Source organism: Callithrix jacchus, chromosome 7, assembly GCF_049354715.1.
Source record: "Callithrix jacchus isolate 240 chromosome 7, calJac240_pri, whole genome shotgun sequence".
Lineage (NCBI taxonomy): Eukaryota > Metazoa > Chordata > Mammalia > Primates > Cebidae > Callithrix > Callithrix jacchus.
In genome coordinates, this window is record NC_133508.1 from 92,007,547 (window position 1) to 92,028,771 (window position 21,225).

At 44.5% G+C, this 21,225-nt stretch overlaps 1 protein-coding gene and 1 long non-coding RNA gene across 5 annotated transcripts in view; one reads left to right on the forward strand and one right to left on the reverse strand.

Moving 5' to 3' along the window:
• The window catches only part of DHCR24 (24-dehydrocholesterol reductase), a 33,474-nt gene that overhangs the window by 10,089 nt on the left and 2,160 nt on the right, over positions 1-21,225 (reverse strand). For all 3 annotated transcript variants that reach the window (XM_035251611.3, XM_035251610.3, XM_035251609.3), the window contains exons 2-6: positions 19,531-19,686; positions 11,728-11,833; positions 10,883-11,001; positions 7,098-7,361; positions 1,725-1,868 (exon numbers count right to left, since the gene is read on the reverse strand). In XM_035251611.3, coding sequence (XP_035107502.1) covers positions 1,725-1,868; positions 7,098-7,361; positions 10,883-11,001; positions 11,728-11,833; positions 19,531-19,686 — 789 coding nt within the window. The remainder of the gene's footprint in view (positions 1-1,724; positions 1,869-7,097; positions 7,362-10,882; positions 11,002-11,727; positions 11,834-19,530; positions 19,687-21,225) is intronic.
• On the forward strand, positions 11,796-18,697 carry LOC118142949 (uncharacterized). 2 transcript variants are annotated; one of them, XR_008472926.2, is made up of 4 exons: positions 11,796-11,912; positions 12,098-12,213; positions 12,840-12,926; positions 18,547-18,697. It is a non-coding gene; the product is annotated as an uncharacterized LOC118142949 (long non-coding RNA). The 2 variants fall into 2 exon arrangements; XR_008472927.2 differs by lacking the exon at positions 12,098-12,213.

Consider the following 21,225-nt stretch of genomic DNA (forward strand, 5'->3'; position numbering starts at 1 on the left):
CCTAAATATAAGAGCCACAACCATAAAGGTCTTTGAAGAAAACACAGGGATAAATCTTCATGACCTTGGGTTTGGCAATAAATTCTTATATATGGCACTAAAAGCAGAAATGACAAAAGGGAAAATAGATAAATTAGAATTTATCTAAATTCAAAACTTCTGTGCATCAGAGGACTTTACCAAGACATGAAAAAAACTCTGCAGAATGGGAGAAAAGATTTGCAAATCACATATCTGATGAGGGTCTAGTATCCAGAATATATAAGAAACTCTTACCTCTCAACAAAAAAGACAAATGACCAAATTTAAAAATGGTAAAGGGTTCAAACAGACCTTTCACCAAAGACAAACAAAATAGCTGACATGCATATAAAAAGATGCTCGACACGATTAGTTCCAAGGAAAATGCAAATTAATACCACAAACCCACCAGAATGGCTATAACAATACTAATAATTTAAAAACCAGAAAATAACAAGTGTTGGTAAGAATGTTGAAAAACTAGGACACTCATACATTGCTGGTGGGAATGTAAAATGGCACAGCCTCAGTGGAAAAGAGTTTGGTTGTTTCTCAGAAAGTTAGACCCAGAATTAGTATCTGACCCAGCAATTCCACTCCTAGTTCTATATCCCGAAGAACTGAAAACAGGTATTCAAACAAATATATGCACATGAATGTTCATGGCAGCACTGTTCACAGTAGCCAAAAGGTTGAAACAACATGTCCATCAATAAATGAGTGAAAAAACCAAATGTGGTCTCTCATAAAATGAACTACTGTCCTGTCATAAAAAGAAATGAAATATTGATACTGAAAACACTCTGCTAAGTGAAAGAAGGCAGTTACAAAAGGCACATACCATATGATTCCGTATATGTGAAATATCTGGAATCAGTAAGTCTATAGAGACAGAAGACGAATTGGCTGTTGCCACAGGCTGGGGCCGGGGAGAGAATAGGGAGTGACTGCTTAATGGGTATAGGGTTTCCTTTTAGGTGATGAAAATGTTTGGAACTACATAAAGGGAATGGCTGCACAACACTGTGAATGCACTAAACTACCCTGAACTGTCTGTCCATTTTGTAACAGTTAATTTCTTGTTAGCCCAGCTCAAGCCCTGGGCTCTGGCTGTCCCTCTGCCTGGGAACAGAGTTCCAGAGTCCTCCCGAGTTGTTCCTGGCCTGCCCTCCCTATGTTCAGGTCCCTGCTCACAAAGTCATCTCCTGAGGGGCTCTTCCTGACCTTCCCCCACTTAAAGTGTCACTGCTCCTCATCCACCCACCCATCTACACAGGCAACAGCAAATTCTCACTCACCTTTCACAGCCAGGCTTGGCTGCCACCCCGAGCCCTAGGCAGAACTAGCCACTTCCTCCTTTTGTTTCTGTGGCCCTTTACAGTGCAGGGATCTGTCTGCTCACCGTGGCTAGAGGCTAACCCTTCCTCAAGAGCAGAACAGGTCTGTGTTCTCCAAAGTACCGGCCCAGGGGCCCACTCCCCAGCACCAAGCAAATGCTTGCTGAAAGCCTGCTGCTTAAACTGGAGGTAGCTGGTTCCTTCAAAAGGAAACGGCTGTGTTGCTGCTTGAGAAGGCATCACAGGTTACTTAGGACAAAGCCACTCTTTCCCCTGAAGGGAGAGAGTATGGCTACAGTGTTAACTGTCTGGGATCCCTGCCCGGCTGGCCAGGAGGAGCCAGGGCTACAGAAACCCAAGCCTCACCTGGAGCTCCCAGAAGATGCTGCGCGTGTGGCGGTGGTAGTAGTGTCTCAAGGGAATGTACTCCAGGCCCTCTTGGTTTGTCTTCAGATAGTTCTCCACATGCTTAAAGAACCACGGCTTGTAGTAATTGCCAATGCTATTCAGCTGAAATGACAGAGGGCACTGTGATCAGCCTGCAGACAAGCGCCCAGCGCCATCAGGGCGTAACAGTGATACCCGGCTTCTGTTCAGCACTCCCGGCCTTTTCAAAGCTCTCTGATGTCTATTATCGCCTTTGAGACTCTTGAAAGCTGGTGAGGTTATGCACAGTGGGTATCCTCTAGCAGAGAGAGCAGAAGCTCAAAAGAGGTTAAGTGGTATGTGCCCAGGGCCACACAGTGAGTCCCCGACAGTCTAGAGAACTCAGTGACCCCAGCCTAGCCTGGTGCAAATGTTTAATAGTGTCTGCCCTGATGCAGTGCTCCAGGCAGGGGAATTCCCTCCCTCCCTCTGCTCCCACCCTCCTTGAGGCCAGTGAAGCTCGAACTCTGGGCATGGGTCAGCCTGCCAATGCAATCCAGGGCTCAAAGCATTAATTGGTCATGGCACTTTCCCTGCTGTCCCTGGACCAAGCTCCACAGTCCTCTGGGCACAGCACTCCCCAGGGAGCCATTGTCTGGAGGATGCTCACATCAATAAACCTCACACCTCTCCCTGGCCCTGACCCTGGCTCTGGGGGCTCTCACACCCAAATCTTCTATTGAGCTGGTGTCTCCTTCAGCTCTAAAGGGGCAGGACTCAATGTGCTGTGTGCACTAGGATGGCTGAGCTTCTCCCAGCCTCAGCTTCCTCATCCATAAATGAATTCTGGCAGATGCTCATAGGGAGGCAGGGGGGATCCTGGAAAGAGCACAAGCTTCAGGATGGGCAGCTGGGGACACACCCAGTTCCCCACCAGCTGTGTGACCTCAGGCAGATCATCTCTGAGCCTGTTTCTTCACATATAACATGACAATAAAAATACATACTTTGTGGCAGTTCTTTGCCTATTAGAAATTACATAGACATGCCCATTGTATTTATAAAAATGGGATTATCTTTTACTTATTGTTTGCCAATTTGCTTTTTCCACTTATAACACATTCGGCAGAGCCTGGGCAGGTTACTTAGCATCTCTGGAAGACTAAAAGAGATGTAGGAAGTGCCAAGCATAGTGCCTGACTCACAGGGGGCTGGAGTCTCAGTCCCCACCCACCCCCATTGCTGACCTTTTCTACCCTAGAGCCAGGCAACACTTTGCCCTGGATCTCTGGCCTCCAGCACTTGCAGCTTCTGTGTGTTCACCTGCTTGTGCAGGCCCACCCTGCTTCTCACAACACTGCAGGGTCAGGAAACTAGGACTAAAGAGCCTCTTTGCCCAAATTAGTTTTGGTGGGGATGGTATGGGGCAGGGCAAAAAACACTCATGCTGGCCTCTGCCTGCTCATGTGAAAAGGGGAACCCAGAAGGAAACAGAGCAACCTGATCTAACCCCAGGTGAGGCGTGGCATATACGTGGCAGTGGCACCACAGTTGCATAATGAAAGTGAGACTTAGGGCTACCTGGATACAGGTGCTCCTGGCGCACGCTGATGCATCAGAAGCCATGCAGAGCAGCTCAGGATATGGAAAAGAACCTAGATAGTATGTCTCTTCCAGGCACACACCAGCTGAGGAGGCCAGTGGCTGCACGAGCTCCAGGCCACCTCAGTCCTTGATTGCAAGCCACTTCTCACTGGATTGTCGCAAGCTTTACATATGGCAGTGCCTGCAGAGGGCCCATAACAGGGCCTGGCACACAGGGACAACTTCCTGAATGCTTGGAAACAGAACTGTTTGGAAGAAATGCTTCTAAAATGAAGTGCCCAGACGTCTAATGGCATCTACCACTCTGCCCCAGCCCTGTTCCCATCGGGTATCAAGGTCTTGCTCACTGGGGCACTTGGCAAATATTCCTCTGCTGCTGCCTCTGGGTAAGGCCCTCTGGGCCTCACGGTCTTCTCCTTGGGAAGTAAAGGAATCAGATCAGGTCTCCAAATATTTTAAAAGCAGTGCAAACCCCTCTGCCAAATCATAATCTTAGGTGGCATCTAACAGAAGACAGCAGTGCTACTTTGGGTACAGTGGGGGTGGTAACTCCCCTTGGTCCCATCCCTCAGCTTTTCTACCCTATTGCCTCAAGGGAATGCCTCAGAGTAGTTGGAAACCTCTTGTCTAGATGTCCTTGCTTGGTGACTTGGTGTAGGTGACACATACTGTCTGGGCTTTGGCCTGGGTCAGGCAGATCCAGGGGCCCAGGAGGGCCATACACTTCAGCTCGATATGCTGTATTGCCACTGCTGCTCCAGGACCTCCGCACTTACCACAGAGTCCCACAGGGAGCAATGTTTGCATGATACTAAAGTCTGCAGGCGGATATGTTGGAGAACTGACTAAACCAGGAGTCAGAAGCTGGAATTTAAATCTGTTCTGTGCTACCTGTGTGTCCTCAGATAAGTCTCTTTCCCTTTCTGGGCCTCATTTTCTTATTTGTGGAGAGGATTGTACCAGGTGATTTTCCAGCCCTTTTCAACTTTAAAATGTTTGAAGTATATATGTAGGTATAGATTAAGAGTCTGAAGGGATGCTATCCTTTGATCTGCGATTTCTATGTTAAGACATTATTTGAATTACAGACAAAAGTTGTTCATTGCTCCATTAATTAAAATAACAAAAGAATCAGAAACAACTTAAATTTTCAACTCTGGGCAGTGATAGGGCATTCATTCGTTTGCTCTATGCAATGTTCTGCAGGTGGACGTTAACAGCAATAGTTATGAAGGCAATATAACAACATGGGGAAATGCTCATTACAATAAACAAGAAAAAGGCTGGGTGCAGTGACTCACGCCTGTAATCCCAGCACTTTGGGAGGCCGAGGCAGGAGGATCATCTGAGCTCAGAAGTTTGAGACCAACCTGGGCAACATGGTGAAACCCTGTCTCTACTAAAAACACCAAAATTAGCCAGGTGCAGTGGTGTGTCCCTGTACTCCCAGCTACTAGGGAGGCTGAGACAGGAGAATTGCTTGAGCCTGGGAGGCAGAGACTGCAGTGAGCTGAGATGGCACCATTGCATCCCGTCTGGGCAACAGAGCGAGACCTAGTCTCAAAACAAAACAAAAAAACAATAAACAAGAAAAGACAAATGTGAACAGGTGATCACAGCTGAAGACAAACAAAACTGCAAAGAGATGCTCACCCTCATGAGTGATCCAAGGACTGCAAAATAAAACGAGATACTATTTTTAACCCTATCAGATTGGCAAAAATGAAAGAGTGATCCTATTTAGTGTTGGCAAGAATGTAGGGAAAAAGGTGTTCTCACACACCACTGCTGCAAGTAGGCATAAGCACAGCTCTTCTTGAGGGTTGTTTGGTTTTATCTATTAACATTTAAAGTGCTCAAACCTTTGTGTAATGAGTTCCATTTTTCTGATTCAATCCAACACAAATATTTGTACAGAAGGACAGGATAAATATAAGACAGTCTTAAATCTTTAATGCAATATTATTTGTAAGAGCAAAAGTTTATGCAACATAAATGTCAGTAAGGACTAAATTAAGCCAATTATTTACATGCAAAAATGGGATGTTATAGAATGAAATGAAGACATGCACACATACACACACATACACACACGGAAATAGGTCTTGGCTGGGTTTGGTGGCTCACACCTATAACCCTACTACTTTGGGAGGCTGAGGTGGGAAGATTGCTTAAGGCCAAGAGTTCAAGACTAGCCTGGGCAACATAGCAAGACCCCACCCCTACAAAAAATTAACCAGGCTGGGCACAGTGGCTCACACCTATAATTCCAGCACTTGGCTTGGAAGGCCAAAGTGGGTGGATCACCTGAGGTCAGCAGTTTGAGACCCACCTGGTCAACATGGTGAAACTCCATCTCTAGTAAAATTGCAAAACTTAGGCAGGCATGGTGTGGTGGCACATGCCTGTTAATTCCAGCTTGGGAAGCTAAGGCACAAGAATTGCTTGACCCTGGGAGGCAGAAGTTGCAGTGAGCCAAGATCACACCACTGCACTCCAGCCTGGGCAACAGAGTGAGAGACTCTATCTCAAAAAAAAATTAAAAACTAACCAGACATGGTGGCACACGCCTGTAGTGCCAGCTACTTAGAAGGCTAAGGCGGGAGGATTGCTTGCTTGAGCCCTGGAGTTCAAGGCTATAGTGAGCTATGACTGCACCACTGTACTCCAGCCTGGGTGACAGAGACCCTCTCTCTCAAAAAAAAAGAAAACGAAAAAAATAGGTCTTGAAGAATGCACACAAAACTGTTATACGTAAGTGGTTACATGCTGGCTGTAAGGAGATGTACCTTAACTTTTTCTTTATGTATTTTGGCATTGTTCCATTACATTTATAATTTAAAATCTTTAAAAAAGTCCATACACAGGAAGAGGAGATAAATACAGTTGTCCCTCAGTATCCATGGGGGATTTGTTCCAGGATCCCCCCAAATCCATGAATGCGTAAGTCCCGTACATAAAATGATGTAGTATGTGCATATAACTCTACACACATCCTCCTGTACACTTTAAATCATCTCTAGATTTCTTATAATACCTAATACAATGTAAATGCTATATAATAGTTAAGGAATTGACAAGAAAAAAAAAGTGTCCGTGTCCAGCTCAGATGAAACCATCCATTTTTGCCCGCTGAACATTTTCAATCTGCAGTTGGTTGAATCCACTGATGTGAAACCCAGAGACACAAGGACCAACTGTATACCAAATACATTGGCAATACTGGCTTTGGGTCATATTTACAGGTGGAGTCTTTTCTTTCCTCTTTACTTGTTTGTACCTTCCAAGTCTCTTACAATAAGCACAAATCCTTTCTAAAGGCAGAAAAAACTGCTAGTAAAAATTACATGGCATACGTGGAAGGAATGTCAATCTAGATTCCAAGGCATCAAATCAATTTACTCAAATCTTGTGGAAGTTTACATTATCTCTTTTAAATGTTGGGATTACGGGTGTGAGCCACTATGCCCAGCCTACATTACCTCTTAAAGATTCAGTTTCCTAATCTGTAAAATGGGGTTGCTATGAGGACCAAAGATTGCATCCACTAAGAGACAAGCACATCACAGGCAGGTGGTAGGGAATAGGTGGAAGCTTCCATCACTGTCTAAGACATCTCTGACGACAGATCCTGTTGTCTGTATCCCAGGTGGGCTGACCCAGCCTTGAGGAGGTGGCTACCAGGGTCAGGATGGGGGAACGGGCTCAGTCTCAGTACATTCATGCCTCTCAAGTCTTGGTCTGCAAGCAGCTGACACCCTGGCTTACCTTGCTGGGCTCTAACTCATCTGTCATGACTCCTGTCATAATGACAGCCTCATCCAGGGAGTAGAGCAGCCCTTCCACGAAGTGGTTCTCCTGCCTCTGGGACTCATGGGTGAACTTGGCACAGATAGCCTCCAGGCCCCGCACCGGCTCGAAACGCAGCTTGACGTACTTCTTGGCAGGGATGATGCGGATCTCGGCGGCCACCAGGAAACCCAATGTCCCGCAGGACCAGGGTACGGCATAGAATAGGTCTGAGTTTTCGGACTGTGAGACAGAATTGACATGTTGAGAGCTGGAATCTTGGGTCCCATATTGTGGCACGCAGTCAGTCAGGGAGCAAAGCCTGGGAGAGTCCCTATTCTCTCAATGTCTCGTGTAAACCCAAACAATGAACTGTACACACTGAGCTTATGGGCTTTAGTTTTCTCTCTGCAGCTTCAACACGATATGGAACATAATGCTGCCCGCTGTTTCAAGGATGCTCACTAGAGAGCATCCTCCTTCTCTCATCTAAGCACAGCCCCTGACCAGAGGCTATTCAGGAAAAAGCTGGGACCAGCACTGCCCCCCGCTGACAACCCACAATGGGTGACTCAGGGGCAGGGGTCCAAGGCCTAAAACAGAGCTGAACCCTTACTGGGTGTCACACAGTGTAGCTGGGGAACATTAAATTTCCTCACTTCTGAACCATCACTAAAATTTACATGGCCTTTCCCAGTCCACTGGCCTGTGGGATCCATCCACAACAAAGCCCAGGGAGGATGCTGGCACCCCCTTATTACAAGGAAAGAAATTGAGTCTCTGAGAGCTGCCATGACCCAGTCAAGGCTTCCCAGAAAAGTCAACTGCAGCAATGCCAAGGCCCAGGCAAGTTCACCTATCTCCCCAGCCAGCGTTTCCTACAACACCTCATCTGCTTCCGTAAATCCATGTCCAATCTCACCATTTTATTGTTTTGACATATGTCTTCCACATAGATAACTGACTTTTCCTTGGCCATTCTAATTGGGATTCTTTGGTTCTAATAAAGCTCCTTCTGAAAAAGTCCAGCCTTGTCCTGCCTTTACTAAGAGGACAGCCCTGTGCAGTTTCCACGAAACCTGAATGCTCTGGGTGGTGGGAACAGTGAATGTAGTGGGCAGGAGAGCTGGAGCACAGAGGCTCTGCAGCAGGCTGGCAGAAGCCTCAGGAATAGCAGCACTGAGCCCACCGACTCCCCCTCGGGCCTACAGCTAATCACATTCTCCTGGTCATGGCAGTGACAATGACACACTGCTGCATGCTCAGCTCTATGCAAGGAGCTTCCCATACAGGACCTACTTATTCCTCTCGACCACATTATTTGTCAGTGAGGAACCTGGGCCTCAGAGAAGGGAAGGAATTCACAAATGTCTGTCTCCTTTCTCTGCCAATAATAAATAAGTCAAAAGACAGGGCCCCAGCAAGCGTTCAGGAAAATAGAATGAACTGGTCTGAATCTTGCTAGGGGTATCTCTCATCTAAGAACAGTACTGTCAAGCTGGGAGTCTTTCCCTTGGCCCTCTTCTGTGAGGTGAACGACTCTGGTGGCTCCCTGAAATACCCACTTCAACCAGACTGACTGTCTCTCTCATGCCAGGAGCCCCCTCATACCTGCCAGGACAGAGTCAAGGTTATTTAAAGTTTCAATCCTATCCCACCTCTTAGGTAAAATGCTTTACATGTTTGTATCCCAGTTTGGGTGGTAGAATTGCCTTTTATTTTTCTAAAACAGACTCTCTAATCACTTAGTTACATGATCACGTGCTGCATAAAGACATTTCAGTCAACAATGGGCCGCAGATACGATGGTGGTCTCATAAGATTATAATGGAGCTGAAAAAGTGCTATTGCCTAGTGATATCATAGCTAACACAGCTGTCCTAATGTCATACTCGTGTGTTTATGGTGACACTGGTGTAAGCAAATCTGTACTGCCAGTTGTATAAAAGTATAGCACATATAATTATGTACACCACATAATACTTCATAACGACTCTGTCATTGGTTTATGTATTTACTACACTATACTTTTAATTGTTATTTTAGAGTGCACTCTTTCTGCTTATTAAAAAGAAGTTAAGGCTGGGTGCAAGCACCCAAGTCCAAGCACTTTGGGAGGCCAAGGTGGGCAGATCATCAGGTCAGGAGTTGGAGACCAGCCTGGGCAACATGGTGATACCCCATCTCTACTAAAAATACAAAAATTAGTTGGGCGTGGTAGCAGGCTCCTGTAATCCCAGCTACTCAGGAGGCTAAGGCAGGATAATCATTTGAACCCGGGAGGCAGAGGCTGCAGGGAGCGGAGATCATGCCATTGCTCTCCAGCCTGGGAAACAGGGTGAGACTCTGTCTCAAAAAGAAAAAGAAGGTAACTGTAAACAGCCACAGGCAGGTCCTTCAGGAGGTACTGCAGAAGAAGGCACTGTTGTCATAGGAGATGGCAGCTCCATGTGTGTTTTGCCCCTGAAGACTTTCAAGTGGGGCAAGATGTGGAAGTGGAAGCGACTCTGGGCAGGCCTAACTACCGTGTGTTAGTGTTTTAACATTTTTTTCTTTGAGACAGGGTCTCACTCTGGTGTAATCAGGGCTGACTGCAATTAGCCAGGCGTGGTGGTGCACGCCTGTAGTCCCAGCCACTAAGGAGGCTGAGGCAGAAGTATCACTTGAACCTGGGAGGCTGAGGGTTCAGTGAGCCAAGATTGTGTCACTGCACAACAGAGACTCCATCTCAGGAAAAGAAAATTAAAAAAAGAAGAAAAAAAGCTTATAAAATAAGGATATAAAGAAGGAAAATATTTTTGTACTCCTGCACAATATGTTTGCATTTAAAGCTTGGTGTTATGATAAGAGTCAAAAGTTTTTAAAGAGTTTATAAAGTAAAAACGTTATAGTAAGCTAACAGTAATTTGTTATTGAAGAAAGAAAATTTTGAAAAATAAATTTGGTATAGCCTAAGTGCACCGTATTTCTAAAGTCTACAGTAGTGTACAGTAATCTCCTAGGCCTTCGCATGCACTCACTGACTCACCAAGAGCAACCTCCAGTCCTGCAAGCTCCATTCACGGTAGGTACACTATCTAGGTGCACCATTTTTTATCTTTTATGTTTAGATACATAAGTACCATATGTTACCGCAGCCTACAGTACTGAGTACAGGACCATTGCTGTACAGGTCTGCAGCCAAGGAGCAGTAGGCTGTCCCATGTAGCCTAGGTGTGAAGTAGGTTTTCTCATCTAAGTTTATGTAAGTATACTCCATGATGTTTGCACAATGACAAAATTGCCTACAACTTGTTTCTCATAACTCATCCCTATTGTTATGTGACACACAACCGCACCTCACAATGTAAGACACCCAGCTTTGATGCCAAGGCCTGACTTCCTCCAAAGAGGCAGGATGGCATAAGGAATGGCTAGGGGGAAGGGATCTGGGAGGCTGATTACTGGGGTATGAGTCCCAGCTGTGTGATCTATGACAAGTTTATTAACCTCTCTGAGCTTTAGTTTCCTATCTATAAAATAGAGATAATAATAGTATCTTCCTCATAAGGTTGTTGAAGGATTACATGCCTTAATATATATAATGTATTTACAACATCGCCCAAGCACATATAAGGGGCTATACAAATTTTTATTATGGATATAGCCCCAGACTGAACAGGTGTATTTGAAATGAGGCACATCCAGAGAAGCCCCCTCCCTGACCTTAGGATCCTTAATGCCCAGAGCAGGCTGGCATGGATGTTCCCCATCGCTGAACTCACCGGAGTGCATCGCACAAAGCTGCCATCAGCCAGGACCAGCTCGTAGGCAGTGCAGATGTGTTGGAACAGGCCGTATTTGTGGGATGACGACTCTATGCCTGTGCCCATGATCAAGCCCCCTGCAGAGACATCACACAAAGTGTCAGCAGGGAGAGCTTCAGGTACAGGGTTGGGGTGGGTTGGAGCTGGGGACCTCCTAGTATGAGGGAGGGATGGCAGGCTAGCAGAAATGGGGTTGTTGACTTAGGGGAGATTTCCCACCTGTCAATCTAGAGAGCAGAAGAGGGAAGGAGGGGCTCAGATGGAAGCCTGAGGTCATCCTTAAAGGCAAAGGGTGGTAAGCAGATTTTATCAAGGATAGTCACACCTCACCTCTGGCCAGCCTCAACCTAGAAATCTGTATGCATTGATTTTGAGAGGGACTTTAATGAAAAGGGGGGCTGAAGGGATGACAGGAAGCCCTGTCCCATGGGAATAGTTAAAAGAACCAAAGATGTTTTTCTTGGAGAAGAAGAGGCTTTGGGGGCTATGAATCCTATGAGAGAAAAAGAGAGACTAGACTTATTCTGTGTGTTCCATGGAGTGGAACTGGAGCAATGGGAATAAGTCACAGGGAAGCAGATTCAAACCAGAAATTAAAAGTGCCATCTGATAACTTGAACTGCTCAGAAATGAACAGCAGGCAGTGAACATCCCTGTCATTGGAGCAGGCAAGTAAGAGACAGTGACTTCTGTCACAGATGGAATAGTGGCAATTCCAGGACTAGATGGAGGGTGGCCAAGGCCCATCAGCTCTGATCCTAGGACCATCTGTCTCCTATCGCCAATTAACATGGGGTCCTTACCCACTGTGAGGTCATCAAGCTCAGGCAACACAGGCAGAGTCCAGCCAATGGAGTTCAGCAGGGCAGTCACTTGGCCCATGGTCACCAAGGGCTCTACACGAACAATCTGTTGACACAAGAAAACAGATCCTGGGTCAAAAGGAGGCAGCCAGGCCCAAGGCGGTGGGGGCTCCTGCACACAGAAGGTATCATCTCAAACCTTCCCAAACACCCCCTGCAGGGAAATCCCAATACAGCCTTTACAGGCTCTCTAGAACTCTGCCTTTAATTACAGGGAATGGGATTTCTGGCTCTCTGTTAGCTAGCGTTTAACCTTGCCCTTCAAGTATATTTATACTAAATATTTGACTTATCCTTTTCTAAATTACAGGAGAAATACTCATTCACTTAGAAGATATAGCAAAAGTAAAAAAGAAAACAAATATCACTCATCCTGGCTGGGCAAGGTGGCTCACGCCTGTAATCCCAGCAGTTTGGGAGGCTGAGGTAGGCGGATCACCTGAGGTCAAGAGTTGGAGAACAGCATGGCCAACTTGGTGAAACCCTGTCTCTACTAAAAATGCAAAAATTAGCCAGCCATGATAGTAAGCACCGGTAGTCCCAGCTGCTTGGGAGGCTGAGGCAGGAGAATTGCTTGAACCCAGGAGACAGAGGCTGCAGTGAGCCAAGATTGGTGCCACTGCACTCCAGCCTGGGCAACAGAACGAGACTCCATCTCAAAAAAAAAAAAATCACCTATCCTAGTTCTTCAGAGTTACCAATGTTAATAACAGTGTGTACACTATGTATTTACTTTGTTTTTTTCCCCCCCCACACACTATATTGCTATTGTGAACCCTGAATATAAGAGACAGGTCTCAGTTAATTTAGAAAGTTTATTTTGCCAAGCTTAAGGATTCGTGCCCATGATACAGCCTCAGGCAGTCCTGTGACATGTGCCCAAGGAGGCTGGGGCACAGCTCGGTCTTATACATTTTAGGGAGACAGGAGACATCAATCAATATATGTAAGAAGTGTACTGCTTCTGTCCAGGAAGGCGGGGACAACTTGAAGCAGGGTGGGGTCTTCCAGGTCACAGGTAGATAAAAGACAAACGGCTGCATTCTTTTCAGTTTCTGACAGGCCCTTCAAAGGAGGCAACCAGACTATGCATCTATCTCAGTGAGCAGAGGGATGACTCTGAAGAGAATGGGAGGCAGGTTTGTCCCGAGCAGTTCTGTTCGACTTTTCTCTTAGTTTAGTAATTTTGGGGCACCAAGATTTTCCTTTCACACTATTTTATATGTTTTAACACAACACACACAAACAGCCTGTCTCATTTTCTGTCTTGCCTTTTTAAAATTTAATATTACACTATGACCATTACCCCTTATCATTACACATTCCTGGACCACGCAATTTTTAATGTATACATCAGTTGGACTTCTACTTCTAGCTGAGGTGGGACACTAGGGACCAGGTTTACCCTGCTGCCTGAAGAAAAAAAAACTGACAAAATATATGAAATAAGGGTTTTCAATGTAATGGACATAAACAATCAAAGTTAGTGATCCCTCAGAGAATAGAAAATAAACAAGGTGAGCTCTGAGGCAGGAGGGCTGCTTGAGGCCAGGGGTTCGAGACCAGCCAAGGCAACAAGCAAGGAGTAAAATAAAGAAATAAAAAAGTATTTTTTTTTTAAAAAGTGAGCTCTAGGGATGGCCCATGTAACTGACTGGAGTGAGGCAGTACAGGGAAGGAGACCCAGGTGGGGTCCACGGGGGACTTTGGATTTTCTAAGAGTTAAAAAGATGGAGGGTGAGGCTGGGCATGGTGGCACATGCCTGTAATCTCAGCACTTCGGGAGGCTGAGGTGGACGGATCAACAAAGACCAGCCCGACAACATGGCAAAAACCTGCCTCTACTAAAAATACAAAAAATTAGCTGGGTGTGGTGGCGGGTGTCTGTAATCCCAGCTACTCAGGAGGTTGAGGTTACAGTGAGCCAGGATCCTGCCATCGCACTCCAGCCTGGACAATAGAGCGAGACTTTCCCCCCTTCCCCCGCCAAAAAAAAAAGATGAAGGTGAGAACTCTAGAAGACCAAGTGAATAGAGTTTGCAGGATAGAGTACTGGAAAGAAGAGAGTTACACAGAGACAAAACTGAAGAAATGCAAAAGGCGTCCTTGGGAATTCAACTGAGTACTAATAGGTATATACACGTGAGGCTATTACCTGAGGCTAAAGCCAGGGAAAAAAATTGTCAGAAAAGATAACAGGTTTTAGTATCAGGGGCTCACACAGAGCAGGAGGCAGTGTCTGTTCCCATAAGCCAGACCGGAAAACCTGACAATTCACAAAGCACTGCGTAGAATATTCAAAATGATCTTGCCTCATAATTAACTCGAGATGAAATACTGCCCTGGCCCCATCTAAAAAATCAAGACCCAATGGCATCAAACTATTTCCAAGTAGCTTAGCTGCCTCCTAGAGCAAAACTCAAAATTTATAGGAACACAAAAACACCCAGCTCCCCAAAAGGTAAAATGTCAGAAAGTCACAATATCAGAATCCAATAGAATTTTACCAGGCATACAAAGAGGCAGGAAAGGAGAAAACTCAATCAAGCAAACAAAACCTAGAACTGACATAGATATCAGAATTAGCAAACAGGAACATCAAAACATTGATAATAATCATATTCTCTACATTCAAAAATTTAAGTAGAGACATTAGGAATATATTAAAAAGAACGGCCAGGCATGGTGGCTTACACCTGTAATCCCAGCATTTTGGGAGGCCAAGGCAGGCGATTCACCTGAGATAAGAAGTTTGAGACCAGCCTGGCCAACATGGTGAAACCCTGTCTCTATTAAAAATACAAAAAAAATTATCCAGGCGTGGTAACAGGCATCTGTAATCCCAGCTACTTCGGAGGCTGAGACAAGAGGATCCATTGAACTCAGTAGGCAGAAGTTGCAGTGAGCCGAGATCATACCACTGCACCAGTCCAGCCTAGGCGACAGAGTGAGATTCCACTTAAAAAAAAAAAAAAAATCCAAATCAAACTTCTGGATATGAAAACCACAATGCCTGAAATAAAAGACACACTGGATGGCACTAACAGCAAATTAGAAAATGCAGAAGAAAAGAATAGTTAACTTAAATACATAGCAACAGAAACCATCTAAAATGAAACACCAGAGAAAAAAAATGTTTTAATGAACACTGTCTCAGTAACCTGAGCTGTAGAACAACTTGAAATGCCCTCTAATATATACCCTAGCAGTCCCCAAACTAGGGGGAAAAAAAGGGGGACAGAAAAACAGATAAAGAAATAATGGCCCCCAAATTTCCTAATTTGATGAAAAATTATGATAAATTCCAAACAAGAATTATGAAGAAAACTATACCAAGGTGCATGTTAATAAAATTGCTGAAAACTAGTTATAAAAATCAACATGCTTTTAATGAATCCATGGGGTAAAGCAGACATCAAAAGGGAAATCAGAAAGCATTTTAAACTGAAACAAGAAAAGGAAAAATACAGAAATGTGCGAGCTGCCTCTAAAACAGTGCTTAGGGAAAAATTTATAGCACTAAACATCTATATTAAAAAAAAAAAAAGGTCTAAGTCAATGACTTAAACTTTAACCTTAAAAAACTAGAAAAAGAGTAAAATTAAACCCAAAGTAAGAAAAGAAAGGAAATAATATAGACCAAATCAGAGGCTGAGCATGGTGGCACACACCTGTAATCCCAGTACTTTGGGAGGTCAAGGTGGGCGGATCACTTGAGGTCAAGAGTTCAAGAACAGCCTGGCCAACACGGTGAAACCTGTCTTTACTGAAAATACAAAAATTAAGCAGGCGTGGTGGCATATGCCTGCAATCCCACTACTCAGGAGGCTGAGGCAGGAAAACTGCTGGAACCCAGGAGGAGGAGGAGGCTGCAGTGAGCCAAGATCACACCACTGCACTCCAGCCTGGATGTCAGAGCAAGACTCCATCTCAAAAAAAAAAAAAAAAAAAAAAAAAAAAACCAAGATCAAGGCAGAAATCAATGAAATTGCAAACAAAACACACACATGAAAAGACAAAAATCAATGAAATCAAAGCTAGTTTTTGAGATCAGTAAAATTCAATAGCCTTTAGTCAGATTGTTCAGGAGGAAGAGAACAGAAACAAAATGCCAATATCAACAACGAAACACTTGACAAAGCTCCAGATGTCTACAGGAAGTACTGTGAACAACTTTATGTCAATAACTTATACAACTTAGCGAAATGGAGAAATACCTTTGAGACACAAAGCTAACCCAAGAAGAAATAAACTACAGAGTCCAATATCTATTAAAGAAATTGAATTTATACTTAAAAACTTACTCACAAAGAAAACCTCAGGCCCAGAGAGCATCACTTTAAGGTTTCTATAAAACTTCTAGAAGAAAATATAGAAGAAAGCCTTTCTGACACTGGATTAGGCAAAGATTTCCTAAACAAGACATCAAAAACACAACGTAGGCCAGGCACAGTGACTCATACCTATAATCCCAGCACTTTGGGAAGCCAAGATAGGTGCATCATTTGAGGCCAGGAGTTTGAAACCAGCCTGGCCGATGCAGTAAAGCCCCCTCTCTATTAGAAATACAAAAATTAGCCAGGTGTGGTGGTGTGCACCTGTAATCCCAGCTACTCGGGAGGCTGAGGCACAAGAATTGCTTGAAACTGGTAGGAGGAGGTTGTTGAGAGCTGAGACAGCACCACTGCACTCCATCCTGGGTGACGGAGCAAGACTCTGTCTCAAAAAACAAAAATGTAAACAAACCAAAAAAACCCCACAATGTATAACAATTAGACTTTAAAAATGAAAACTTTTGGCTTGGCCAGGCACAGTGGCCCATGCCTTTAATCCCAGCACTTTGGGAGGCCAATGTGGGCAGGGTCACCTGAGGTTTGAAAGCAGGAGACTCAGGAGGCTGAGTCAGGAGACTCGCTGGAACCTGGGAGGTGGAGGCTGCAGTGAACTGAGATTGCACCACTGCGCTCCAGCCTGGGCGACAGAGTGAAACTCTGCCATAAAAAGAAAAAATAAATAAAACTTCTTGTTTTCAAAGAGAAGCCACAGACTGGGAGAAAATATTTGCAAATCATGAATCTAATAAAGGGTATTGTTTCAAGGTATAATATCCAGCATTGCCCATTAAAAAGTGGGCAAAGGACATGAACAGACACTTTTGAAAAGACAAGCATGTGGCCAAGAAGCACATGAAAAAAACTCAACATTACTGGTAATTAAAGAAATGCCAATCAGAACCACAATGAAATACCATCTCACACAGTCAGAGTGGCCATTATTAAAACGTCAAAAAATAACAGATGGTGGCAAGGTCGCAGAGAAAAAGGAACATTTATACACAGTGGTTGGTGGGAGTGTAAATTAGTTCAACCATGTAGAAGACAGTGTGGTGATACCTTCAAGACCAAAAAACAGAAATTGCATTCAACCCAGCAATCTCATTACTGGGTACATACCCAAAGTAATATAAATCATCCTATCATAAAGACACATGCATGTGTAAGTTCACTGCAGCACAATTCACAATAGCAAAGACATGGAATCAACCTAAATGCCCATCAATGGTAAACTGGATAAAGAAAATGTGGTATATATGTACCATGGAATACTATGCAGCCATGTTCCTTTGTAAGAACACGGATGAAGCTTGAAGCCATTATCCTTAGCAAACTAACGTAGGAACAGAAAACCAAATACCGCATGTTCTCACTTATAAGTGGGAGCTAAGTGATGAGAACACATGGACATATACAGGGGAACAACAGACACTGGGGCCTATCAGAGGTTGGAGGGAGGCAGGAGGAAGAGGATCAGGAAAAATAACTAATAGGTAATAGGCTTAATACCTGGGCGGTGAAATAATCTGTACAACAAACCCCATGACACAAGTTTACCTATGTAACAAACCTGCACAGGTACCACTGAACTGAAAAGTTAAAAAAAAAAAAAAAGATGTTTTCAGAATATATAAAAAAAATCTGATATTTTTTTTAATTGGCAAAAGATTCGATCAGGCTTCACCAAAGAAGATATACAAATAGCAAACATGCATGTGAAAAGATCATTAGTCACTAGGGAAATGCAAATTAAAATTACAATGAAAAACTACTACACGCCTGTTAGAATGGCTAAAATTAAGACTAACCATACCAAGTTTATTACAATGTGGAACAAGAACACTCACACTGCTGGTGGAAATGTAAAATGCTACAAGTACTTTGAAAAATAACTTTTGGTAGTTACTTAAAAAGTTAAATGTACACCTACCATATGATCTAGTCATTCCACTCCTAGATATTTGCCCAAGAGAAAGGAAGACATATGTCCACACAAGGACTGCTCACAAATGTTCCACTTTATTTGTAATTGACCCTAACTGGAGCCAGCCAAAATGTCCATCAGTAGGTGAATGGATAAACCAACTGCACACAATAGAATATGACTCAGCAGGGAAAGAGAACGCTCTATTGATACACGCTTCAACAAGGATGAATCTCCAAATAAAGATGTTGAGTGAAAAAAGCTAGACAAACAAAAAGTACTATATGATTCCATTTATATAAAACTCTAGAATTAAACTAATTTATAGTGGCAGAAAGGTCATCATTTGCCTAAGGCTGTGGGGGCAGGTAGGAGAAGAGGCAGGGCTAGAGGCTGAAGGAAGGGATACTCAGGAGCATGAGGAAATTTTGGGGTGTGATGGATATGTTTGTTGTCTTGATTGTGGTAATAGTTTTATCACACTTTTTTTTTTTGAGACAGAGTCTCACTCTGTCACCCAGGCTGGAGTGTAATGGCATGGTATCGGCTCACTGCCACTTCTGCCTCCCAGGTTCAAACAATTCACCCACCTCAGCCTTCCAAGTAGCTACAGGTATGTGCCACCACACCCAGCTAATTTTTTTTTTTTTTTTTTTTTAAGTAGAGATAGGGTTTTGCTACGTTGGCCAGGCTGGTCTTGAACTCCTGACCTTGTGATCTGCCCGCCTCAGCCTCCCAAAGTGCTGGAATTACAGGCATGAGCCACTGTGCCCAGCCTTTTTACCACACCTTAAATACATCAATAAAGCTATTTTAAAAAAATGGCACAGAGAGTTTAAGTAACTTGGCCAAGGTCCCACAAAAACAAGAAAATGATATCAAGTAGATATGCATATTTAATGACTCTCCTATCATTGGATATTGTGTTGTTGTCAATTAGAAATAAAGCTGTGATACAATCTCTGTGTGTTGGGTATCTTTAATTATATTGAAGTCGATTTCCTTTTTCCTTAGGCCAGGTTTCAAGAAGTAAAATTACTAGATGGGCCCAAAAGTATGCACATCTTGAAGGCTATTAAACAGGAGGGTCTCCAGGAAGGTTGGAACCAGACCCACGCCTCCCAGTCACTTCTGTAGCCCATTTTTCACCAGCACACTTCCTTATCAGGAAGGGGTAAGTAGGTTCCTTTTTTGTCTCTCATTTTTGCCCATGAGTTCCCCATTCCTGACTTCCTGTGGAAACACAGACAATTGAAGGGTCCCCTGAGCTCTTGGTTTGTCCACCTCTGAGATGGGGTTATGACCCATCTCTCCCCCAGGCCTGTGAGGCCTGAGGACAGCAATGGCAGGTAGAATCTTCTATGACTGTGGGCATTGGTCCTATCCACTCTGGGATGCCCTTGGCTAAAATCATCTCCGTATGAGTCACTTGCACGAGGGGCAGTCCCCTACCTGCTCCAGAGCCCAGAACAATGCTATTCTCACCTGTTTCTTGGTGTCGACTTCCAGAATGTCCATCAGGTTGATCATGATGTTTTTGTGTGTCTTCTTGTACTTCCCGACACGCAGCGAGACGGTGAGCCAGCCAGGGCGTCCTGTGCACATGAAGGTCTTGCTGCCCTGCTCCTTCCATTCCCGCACCTGCAACCACAGGACAGAGACTGAGCTGGCCCCACTGGGGATCCCCAGAGCAGCGGAGCTGGGAATGACACCTCCATCAGGCACAGGAGAAACAGAATGATGAAAAGGCTTGCTGGCCCTACCCTCTGGCACCTCCTTGGCTAGAAAGGCTGACAGAAAAGCCAACATACTGCTGTAGCACAAGGCAGAATGAAGAAAGAGCTAGAATAGAGGATCAAAGCATTCTGAAAACATATATTCTAACTGGGAAGTTCAGAGAAGGTGTTGTCATGGTGATAACAGCAATTAGAAAAATGATGATCATTTACTGGGTATTCCCAATACACTAGGCATCTACTGCCCACTGTCTTGTTTAATTCCTACAACAGTCCCAGGAAGTTAGGATGACGACACCCTTCTGCAGATGAGGAAACTCAAAAGCAAAAGAACTTGTCCAAAGTCACACAATTGGTAAATGGCAGAGCTCAGATTCATAGACAGGGCTTGTCTGACTTCAGGACAAGAAGGATAGATGGGGTTGTGGTAACAGTCCACAGGGTAACAGCTAATGGGTATGGCAGCTTATCACATGCCAAGGCCTCTTTAAACATTTGTATATGTTAACTCATTTATCACTTTGGAGAGGAGGAGCAGGGAAGGACCACCAAGCTAATGGAAGGAAGAGGTTTTACAAAACCTCTAAGGTAACTGACCAGACCACAAAACACAGAACACATGGCCCACAGATAATAAGCCCATCAGAAACACAGGAGGAAGTGTTTCCCTTTCTCCTGAGATAAACTAATGCAATGGAGGTAGATATTTGTTGTTTTGACCTGTGACTATCCACTTCCTCTTCATCTGCTTCTAACAATCCCAATCTTCCTCTGGTCCAAGTGAGACTGATTCTATTCCCCTAACCCAGGAGATGGGCACATGACTGAGGTCTGATTCTATCCTTCTGGCCAAAGAGACATGTTAAAGGATGGACCTATGACCCAAGTCAAGACAATGGGACCAGTTCCAGGATGGCCACTCTCTCTTTAGTGGGGTCACTAAGCTGGCTGGATATGAGCAAGAAACTGTTGGGGCCTCTGCAGGAAGAGAGGCTACAGAGAATGAAGTCGACCTAGAAAAGCAAGGCCAAGGCCAGGCGCGGTGGCTCACGCCTGTAATCCCAGCACTTTGGGAGGCCAAGGTGAGTGGATCAGAAGGTCAGCAGTTCAAGACCAGCCTGGCTAAGCGGGTGAAACCCCATCTCTACTAAAAATACAAAAATTAGCCAGGCATGGTGGCAGGTGCCTGTAACCCTAGCTATTCAGGAGGCTGAGGCAGAGAACTGCTTGAACCTGGAAGGTGAAGGTTGCAGTGAGCCAAGATCATGCCACTGCACTCCAGCCTGGGCAACAGAGCAAGACTGTCTCAAGAAGAAGAAAAGAGAAAGAGTAGGGCCAAGAGATGGCAGAGGGATGGACACATGGAGATGGGAGGCAGAGGATCCTGGATCCAGCCATGCCTGATCCAGTTATACTCCCAGACTTTCCAGGACATGATCCAATA